The 10434-nt window shown below is 41.6% G+C and overlaps 1 protein-coding gene across 1 annotated transcript; it reads left to right on the top strand.

Moving 5' to 3' along the window:
• The first annotated feature begins 2600 nt into the window (after nt 1-2600).
• Nucleotides 2601-8734, top strand: LOC135465499 (sodium-dependent organic anion transporter-like). The gene is made up of 3 exons (XM_064742739.1): nt 2601-3104; nt 6743-6914; nt 8034-8734. The coding sequence occupies exons 1-3, from the start codon at nt 2601-2603 to the stop codon at nt 8732-8734; spliced, it is 1377 nt and encodes a 458-aa protein (XP_064598809.1).
• The last annotated feature ends 1700 nt before the right edge of the window (nt 8735-10434 follow it).

Genomic DNA, 10434 nt, shown 5'->3' on the forward strand with positions numbered 1-10434 from the left:
CTTTCTCAAAGCGCTACCTGAGTTCAAGACCAGCTCATGCTGGCTTCCTCTCCGGCCGTAAGTGGGAAGGTCTGCCATCAACCTGCGGATGGTCGTGTGTCTCCTCCAAGTTCAGCCCATTTTTTCCCCCACCAGAATGCTGGCCGCCGTCGTATAAGTGAAATATTCTCGAGTACGGCGCAAATTACGAATCAAATAAATAAATAAATCAAAGTGCTACCTGTTGCCCACAGTAACCCCTTTAGTCCAATGCACAGTGAACCATGCCTTATAGACTTTGGCAGAAATGCGAATTTTAAATTTGCCAATTTATAACAAAACTGATCACATTATAAAGTTTATGGCTACACATGGAGACAAATTTATTCGAAAATGAAGCATCGGCAGCACACAAGAATACATACATGAAGGTTTCAGTAAAAAACAATTTTCTGGTTAATGCCAATCTTCATAAAGTAGTGCATACTTGGTGGTTATTACTAAACAACTACCTCTTCTATGCCGTGCAACTTTTATGGGTTTTTCGGCCAAGTTTTATCTGATTTAGAAACTTAAAGAAGTGTGTTGTGATTTTGAAAATAGCACTTTCTTAAAGTACCTTTCATCTCCGGCCGTAAATGGGAAGGTCTTCCAGCAACCTGCGGATGGTCGTGGGTTTCCCCCGGGCGCTGTCCGCTCCCCCCCCCCCCCCCCCCCCCACCACCACCATAATACTGGCCGCCATTGTATAAGTGAAATATTCTTGAGTACGGTTTAAAACACCAATCAAATAAATAAAGTACCTTTCTGGGGCTGATTCACTGCGTTACCGTACCATGTTCTTTAGACAGGCGCGAATGTGCACAGGAACGGGGTCGACCAACAAATACCCTCTCCTAGGTCGGTTTAATCCCACACCACGTGAGTCCTTGAGAAGATACAGAAATCACATTAACTATATTTAGCCCTCTCCTTGCAAAATTAGGCCAGTTACATGTACATTATTAAAACTGAAAATCGCGGAGATTCCACTTACACATGCAAAATTGAATTATCGCTTGTAGAATAAAGATTTCCCCAAATTTACCCTTGTTTATGGAAACAGGCTTGATATTTTACGATAAAAGAATATCCCGCAAAACAATAGTGAGTGCTTGGGGTTTAACGTCGTACTCAACAATTTTTCAGTCATGTGACGACAAAGGAATCATTAGGGTGCATGTACGTGTAATGTGCCTCCTTGTTACAGGACGGATTTCCACCGCTCTTTTATTTAGTGCTGCTTCACTGAGACGACTTACCGAAGGCAAGTAAGCCGCCCAACCCCGCCCCGCCCCGCCCGCCCCGCCCCGCTTCTTCATGCTTGCTTCATGTGGTGGTTAGAGTTCTAGCTCTAGCTGACGCCCGTCCTATAAGTGAAATATTCCTCAATACTCCAACCAAATAAAATAAACACATCAAACATCTTCACGGTGGCCTTTTTTTTAAATAGGAGAACATTATTATCTACATATGGCACATATATCACATGGCTCATTTAACCTTCTGTTTTACAATTAATGGAGTGGCTGGTAAAAGATAAACTGACACATGTACATAATATTTAACAGCCATAAGAAATTATTATTCCTGCGATGTTTATACCTGAAGAATGTAGATAAGCCGTTTTGTCTTTTAAGCTTAGTTTTTGTGACAGCCTATGCACTAGAGTAGAGCTTTACCGGACGACTTGTAAAACTGCCAGATTATAAATAATTGCTGAATAGTATGATTAAGTTTACTCTGAAATCATCGACTGTATATGTAGGCTATATAAGGGTTATATTTATGTGTGTGCATATACATGCATATTCAGGTACCACTTAATTAACAGGTAGCTTGAGTGAGTGAGTGAGTGCTTGGGGTTTAACGTCGTACTCAACAATTCAGGTAGCTTGAAGTACATACTCTAAAAAGTATATGACTGTGTTACAGTTATTTTGAGCTTATCAGGTGAGACATAGTTAGGTGCAGGTAATAAATCCCAGTGGGCATACCGGTGTTGTTATTTCATTTTGGAAGTGTGCAGTGCAGCGTGGTTATTCTGTATGAACGGCTGTCTATCCCTATTAGTGATGAGGAGGTCTTTGGGACGTTTTCTGTTCGTGTACTCGTGTTATAACAGCCCTAGTTTTCATGAACAAAGACTCGTGACCCTATCTGCTCTAATAAAACCCTTTGTATTGACAAACTCCGCTACGCCGTCGGCAGTTGGAAAGACGAACATGCCGTGTGAAAACGTGACCTCAAAGAGAAAGTTGATAGGCAGACAGTGAGCACACAGTGTTTGTGCTGTGTACAAAACTGCGGGTGTGTATAATGCTCTCTGATATACAGCTAAAGTCGGGAATAAACTGTGAGCGACCCTGCTTGACCCCATGGTGAATTACATCACCGTCACTTGTGTAGATATACCATGCTACTACCCGATGAAGTAGTCCATGTTGTCTGGACAAGACTCACTTAACTCGGCTTACCGTGATAACTACCAATAGCCCCTCTTCAGCATGCGGCCTGGACAAGTATGTCTGCACCTAGCCGTGTTCCTACAGCTAACCCTGATATCCAATACAGCGGCCAACATGACGTTCTGGCTCTCTCCGGGCTCCGGCGTCCAGTTAACGGGGGAGGAAACCCTGTCCGTCCGGGCGATGGGGATTACACCCAAGTCCGGCTTCACACACATCACTCTGAAGACGGAAGACCCGGGGGTAGCTGTCATCCCGGGGAACTCCACCACCCTGATCCCCATGAGCTGTTCTTTATGGAACTCCTCTTCTGAAGACAGCCATTGCTTCAACTTTTCCTTTGAGATCCAGGGTGTTTTCCTGGGCCGAACGCACGTCTTGTTTTACGCTGGTCAGTTAGTGAATGACGCTCATGTATTGCCAGTAGAGTACAACGTGGCCGTTCTCAGACCACCAAGCCTACTCGCCAACATCTTTACTTACACCATCATCGCTATAGTTGCCATTAACACCATTGGCTTTGGTTGTTCGATTGACTTAGAGGAAATGAGGCGCATCTTGAAGAAACCCATCCCACCAGCTATTGGACTAGGCTGCCAGTTTGTACTCAATCCACTGGTATGTATACGTAAGCTCAGTTTTAAAAATATATTTCTGATTCAAAATTGTCGTTGTGATATTTTATTCTTTCTTTCAACAATTTCAGTCATGAAATCTGTCTAGCATCTGTGCAGTGTTGTTGTGCTACTGATTGCGTATTATTATTTTTAAAGCTTTGAACATCTTTGAAAATCAACTTGAAAGGTTTATAAAATGTACTCTATAAGTAGGCTTTTTACATTTACGTCTTCTTACAGAGCTCTATACTTACTCAACAGCTCGAGGCTTATTCTTTCAGTGGTTCATAATATTTTACACTGATTTACAATAATTCAGGGAACTTTCTAATGAAACTTATCATTATGAACAAAGAATTTGAAGTATATGCAAGAAAAAGTTAACACAGAAGTAAAAACATTTAACACAAAATTGATAAATTCAACTAAAAACTTCGAAAACCAGCGAAAAGCGTTTTCTCTGGGGTGGAAAGGTTTTCTCCGCAGAGTAAACTTTTTATCCGCGGTGTAAATTTTTTCTCCGCAGTGTAAACCTTTTCCACTGCGGTGAAAACGTTTACATCGCGGATAAAAAGTTTACACCGTGGATGAAACGTTTTTCACTTTTTTTCGAAGTTTTATTTCTGGATTTATCAATTTTGTTCAAAATGTTTTGTGTTTGTGTTAATTTCCTTTTCCATATACTTTAAATTTTTTGTTTCTAATAATATGATTTCATTAGAAAAAACTAGAACCACGGTAAATTATTAGAAAAGGTTAAAAATTTCGAATGGCACTAACAGGCCACCGTATAATCTAGCTTTATGATGTCAAGCAATGTCAGGATCATGTACGCCACGTTCGGCCAAAGTGAGTCATTTATAGTCGCAAAGAACAGTGCGATTTTGTTAGTCTGTTGTTATCAAACGATTTGATTTATCACTTCTTTGAAGGCGGGCAGGTTTACATGTGAGGGAAGGCGGCCAGAGGCATGTCTGCTGCCCAACCAGATCGAGGTGAACTCTGTAACACATTGTCTCATTGGTCAAGGGCGAGCTGGCTTACCATTGGACAGCGCAGGCACCCACGGGTCTTTACCTTAAATTAAAGTTAAATCAAATCCTATATTAATCGAGTATATACTTTAGTGGATTTTCCACCGAAACATTTTAAGCAATTTTCAATACTTTTAAAGTCCTTGATTTTCTCATCAGTGGGGTGGCTGTGAGTTCAGCTCATGATATACCATCAATTCATTTTATCTTTAGAGGTTCTGGGTACCCGAATTCATTCTACCTTTAGAGGTCTGTGTACCCGAATTCATTCTACCTTTAGAGGTCTGTGTACCCGAATTCATTTTACCTTTGGCGGTTCTGGATATCCGAATTCATTTTACCTTTAGAGGTTTTGGGTACCCGAATTCATTCCACCTTTAGAGGTCTGTGTACCCGAATTCATTTTACCTTTAGAGGTTCTGGGTACCCGAATTCATTCCACCTTTAGAGGTCTGTGTACCCGAATTCATTTTACCTTTGGCGGTTCTGGATAGCCGAATTCATTCTACCTTTAGAGGTTCTGGATATCCGAATTCATTTTACCTTTAGAGGTTCTGGGTACCCGAATTCATTCTACCTTTAGAGGTCTGTGTACCCGAATTCATTTTACCTTTAGAGGTTCCGGGTACTCGAATTCATTTTACCTTCACAGGTTCTGGAAGGTGGGGGTGACTGAGATGGGAAGGGAAGAAGAAAAAGGTGGAGGGACGGTGAGAGGTGGGGAGGGATGTAGAAAGAAAGAGAGTGTGCATTTAGGAGGGAGGCAAAGTAAACAAAATAGAGGGCGTATAGTTATTCAAGAGAAAAGGAAACAATGTCACAAAAGTGGGTAAAAAATCAGATTTAGTTAGTCGGAAACGTTTTTTAATTTGGGCTGTAAAAAGGTAGTAAAATGTTTTGTATAAAGGTGGTAATACGTCGTCGTAATATATACTTCTTCACATCTAACACGGCAGTCACCTTACTGCATTCACGGTTGGTGAGTTAAGAAGCCATGACACCTATCGGTCTACAGCAACCTGCAGATGGTCGTGAGTTTCCCTCGGACAATACCCGCTTTTCTCCCACCACAATGCTGGCCGCCGTCGTATAAGTGAAATATTCTTGAGTACGGCGCAAAACACCAATCAAATAAATAAATAAATACAATTATGACACTTATCAGTACCTTAGTACAAGGCTAAGAATAATCGACACACGTGCCTGATAACGCTGACTCATATATCTGGGATACAATAGCCTGGTTATAGCTAGGACTATGCCAGTGATGACTACTTAAGCTTTGATATACGATAACAGGTCGAGTTTTGTCGTTCAGCTCGCCAGATAGACCTATACACAGACAACAGACATTTGCTATTTTTGCTGTGGCCATGCCGCTCACTGGTTAACAAGCAAATTCGGGTTAGCGGAAACAGCTGCGTCATCCGCTTACATTTATTTATGTATTTGATTGGTGTTTTACGCCGTACTCAAGAATATTTCACTAATACGACGGCCTCCAGCATTATGGTGGATGGAAACCGGGCAGCGCCCGGGGGAAACCCACGACCATCCGCAGGTTGCTGCAGACCTTCCTACGTAGGTCATCCGGTTATAGAAATAACTTCAACCTGATTGGTTAAAACTGATTCATTTGTGGATGGTCACAATGTGCGCGATTTTGCTTACTTTGATAAATGCGATATCTCGGTTGTGCAACACCACAAAAAAGTTATGCTTTTCATTCTGCCCGTGGGAAATTTTCTTGATGTACACATACACTTGGTGTGTTGTTGTCCTTTCTTTTAACCCTAGCTAAACATCAGCACAAATGTCGACAAATCCACTATTGTCTGCAGGTTGTGTATCTCATTCAAGACTGGTCATTATAAATGTTATCCTTAAGACGCTTTCGCACGGGGCAATTATCAAATAGATCCCTCAAATTCGAATCAAATGAAACTCGAACATGTACTATTCTATTCGGCTGTAGAATTCGGCAGAGAGGATCGTCTGAATGAATACATTCATTCTAATTGCCCAATTCAACCAGTCGATGCGATGTGAACTCGGCACTAACCATTCTTGCTTTGTGATATTTTACTTTCATTGGTGTCTTTCATTTTTGTTAAGCGTTTATTTTTAGCATTTTATAATATACACTTCAAATATAACAGGAACAAACAGCAAAGAGTGAATAAAAGTTAGCCGTATCCATTGATCGTGATCCAATTTCCGGAGACAAGTTTTTGTTGTTTTAGATGATGTTATAGTTTCTCATTTGCTGTATTTTCCTTTGATAGTATGGCATTTTTACGCACATGAATTTTTATCCTAGCAGTCTAACCAGCTTTGGATGGATCTGACCCTGAAGGTCGTGGGTTCGAATCACATTCACGTTGTTTCGGAGGCGATGCTGTATCTGGAGGGTTGTCAGGCAGCTGACCAGTGGCCTTGGTTTACATGGAACTCTGTCCCCCCCCCCCCCCGCCACCCACCTTCATCTCTCTCCCCTCTCTCACACACAATATATATATTTCATTTAATTACTTATTACATATAACCTTTCTGTATACAGTGTATACATGATAACATCATTTAATTTTTGCTTTGTGACTTTCAGATAGCCTACGGCCTGGGCCAGGCTGTGGGGTTGAACATGTCCCTTGCCCTGGGGCTCTTCTCTGTGGGGTCCTGCCCCGGGGGTGGGGCTAGCAACATGTGGACGTACCTGTTGGACGGAGACCTCAATCTGAGTATACTAATGACTTTCATGAGCACAATTGCCGCTTTCGGTAAGTGCCGCGATCGTTGAGTGATACGCTACAGTCAGCTAAACATTATTCCTCTGGTGTTTTGTATGTAGTTCAACAGTGTATCACAAGTTAATATATGTACATACTTAACATTTAATTCCAGTCTCTTCCTGAAGCATAACAAGCAGAACTTTACATAGTCCAGGACAGGTTTAAAACCAGGCGTAAAGTGTATTACACTCTCAAAGTAGAGAACTCAAGTTATCTTGGTGTTAAGTGTTAAGTGTATGATACTGTGAAATCATGAATTTCATACTGTGTCTTACATGATCATCCTGTGCCTTACATGGTCACACTGTGTCTAACATAACAATACTGTGCCTTACATGGTCACACTGTGCCTTACATGGTCATGCTGTGCCTTACATGATCATGCTGTGCCTTACATGATCACACTGTGTCTAACATGACCATACTGTGCCTTACATGGTCACACTGTGCCTTACATGGTCACACTGTGTCTAACATAACAATACTGTGCCTTACATGGTCACACTGTGCCTTACATGGTCATGCTGTGCCTTACATGATCATGCTGTGCCTTACATGATCATACTGTCCCTTACATGGTCATACTAAGTCTTACATGATCATACTGTGCCTTACATGATCATACTAAGTCTTACATGATCATACTGTCCCTTACATGGTCATACTAAGTCTTACATGATCATACTGTGCCTTACATGATCATACTCTGCCGTACATGATCATATTGTGCCTTACAGGATCATGCTGTGCCTTATATGATCATCCTATGCCTTACATGATCATAATGTGCCTTACAAGATCATGCTGTGCATTACATTATCATACTATGTACATGGCCACACTGCGCCTTACATGATCATCCTGTGCCTTACATGGTCACACTGTGTCTAACATGACCATACTGTGCCTTACATGGTCACACTGTGCCTTACATGGTCATACTGTGCCTTACATGATCATGCTGTGCCTTACATGATCATGCTGTGCCTTACATGAACATACTGTGCTTTACATGATCACATCCCTAAACCTGTCTGGTAACGAGCTCAGTGCATGACACGTTAAGCGTCAATAAAATTAACCCTTTGTCTGTCTTTCTTCTCCCAGCCATGCTACCGTTATGGATGTACACATTAGGCCAGACCCTGATTCCTGAAAACGTGGAGATACCCTTCTCTAACATCTTCTACTCGCTTATATCTCTGGTCGTCCCCTGTGTCATTGGCATTCTCATCAAAAGGTACTTCCCGAAAGCTGCCAATATTATCCGTAAGTTAATCAAACCGATAGCCTTTGTGATTATCTTACTGATCCTGTCTGTGGGCATCTACTCCAACTTGTACATGTTCACGCTGATGAAGAACTGGAGGGTTCTAGTTTGTGGCCTGGCAACGCCATACTCGGCGTACGTCACCAGCGCCATGGTGGCCTGGATCGGTCGACAGCCGCCAGCACGTATACTCACTATCTCCATAGAAACGGCCATTCAGAATACCGCCATTGCCATGGTGCTCATCCTGACAACCTTTCCTGAACCGGAAGCTAGCATCGCCGCTGTGATGCCAGTAACTACGGTTATGTTCACACCATTCCCACTGATAATCTTCCTGATAATCAAGACGATCCGGGCACGCTGCTGTTTGCCTGATACCTCAAAAGACAGCCAGCTGACCACTGACGAAAAAGACTCTCCAAAACCACATGGTAAGGCCAGCATCAAGAAAGGTGTCACCAACATCAGTTTCAAAAAAATCGAGGACATCGAGGAGTATCCAAAGAACCAAAGCACTTTGTCGTCTGTAGTTTGAACTGTGTAACCATGAGAAAAATAAACAGAATATATTTTTAAGTAACTTCATCTGTGTGCGTGGACCGGTGTTTAAAGATAAGCTCAAGAGCCCCAAAAGCTGCGCTTTGAGCCCATTAACTACACTCATACTCTTCAAGTTACTGAACTTTCTTCAGCCTTTTAACAAGCGGGTGATAAGATGGGAGAAGCGAAGTCTGGCGCCAGGTTTTGAGATTTTACAGTGACCATGACAATCTGTTAGACCTATATATACTCTTCTATTTTAAAGAGTTTAATGTCCATGTCATTTATTTCCCTTCCTCAGAAGACTGTGGAAAAGGGGCAGTTTCCCCATCCCGATGTAGTATCCATTTTTGGAGCTTTCTTGTTAATTCTGTTGCTCATTATGCGATGCCGTGAAAACTACTAATATTATATTAATGCCAACAAAACCCCCGTGGTGTAATTGAAGTGACATAATATCCGCCGCTTGAAGATGTAAGCCTTACAACAGTATTACTGTGAGCCATCGACAACTGTCCCACCATGCACTCTTACAATAAAATGCATCCTCTGGGGTGGGGACGTTGGGGTTTACGTAGGACCGTGCACTTAATACAGGCTTCAAGATTCTCAGGATCAAACGCACGGTGTGTCTCAAGTGTTTGCTCTGCCTTCATATAGGCATGTTTTGTTACTATAAAACGTTTTCAGTCATAAGGTATACAACACTGAATACATGGTAAAGTGAGGTAGAGAAAAATATCAATAAAATATTTAAGGTGGTTGCGTATTTAGGAAAAATGAACACATTGTGAAACTTTCACGGTTTTCAACGGGTTTTTTCCTGTTCAGTCTTCACCATTATGGAGTGACTGAATAAGCACTGGTGAGCAATTCCCATTTACAAAAGTAAGGACGGCTTATTTGAACGGTTACTGAGAAGACCTTTATGAAGTACATACGTATAGACAGAGCTATATTAGCAGTAATATGACTACAAAGTCTACCTATAATCATGAAATGTCCGAATGTAAATAATTCTGTTGATAAATAATTTCACTTTATGTCGTCTTTTCCTTTCAAATTATTTATTTCGTTTTACTGTTGTTTAACGTGACGAATTTAGCATGAGGTCATACAAATAAAACAGGTGGACAGGTGAGAATGTAATGGTCAACCGGTTATCGGACTGACAGGTGAGAATGTAATGGTCAACCGGTCATTGGACCGGTCACCAGGATTGTCAAATGCCTGGACGGCATTTATTATCAGTCACTCAAGAATCTCTCTCAAAAGCTTTGCTATTCTTTCTGTTGGGTCTGTTAGTAAGATAACCACTTATTCACGTATCACTACACAGGTAAGTCAATTATCTGCTTCATGAAGCCTTTTATCACATTTCTCTGTGCGCATATTTTCGTGGGAATACGAGTAAAACTAATGGGTGTATGGATTAAGATTCAATTCTATCTCAGCACAGTAACAGTGTATGCCTGTTTGTTTGCCGGCCATTCCAGGTTGTCAGGTGTCCAAACTCTACGTGACTGGACACACGGGATGTCCGCGATTGAGCAGTCAACATGCTCCTGGCACTATCAGGGGTCAAAAGACAAACATAAAGCTCTTAGTACGTACTAAACACAGCTGGGGAGATCATGTGTTAGTACATGTGAGCATATTTTGAGCTTTACAAAGGTTTCAATTATTTTTCAGTTA

The sequence above is a fragment of the Liolophura sinensis genome, chromosome 5 (assembly GCF_032854445.1).
Source record: "Liolophura sinensis isolate JHLJ2023 chromosome 5, CUHK_Ljap_v2, whole genome shotgun sequence".
Classification (NCBI taxonomy): Eukaryota; Metazoa; Mollusca; class Polyplacophora; order Chitonida; family Chitonidae; genus Liolophura; species Liolophura sinensis.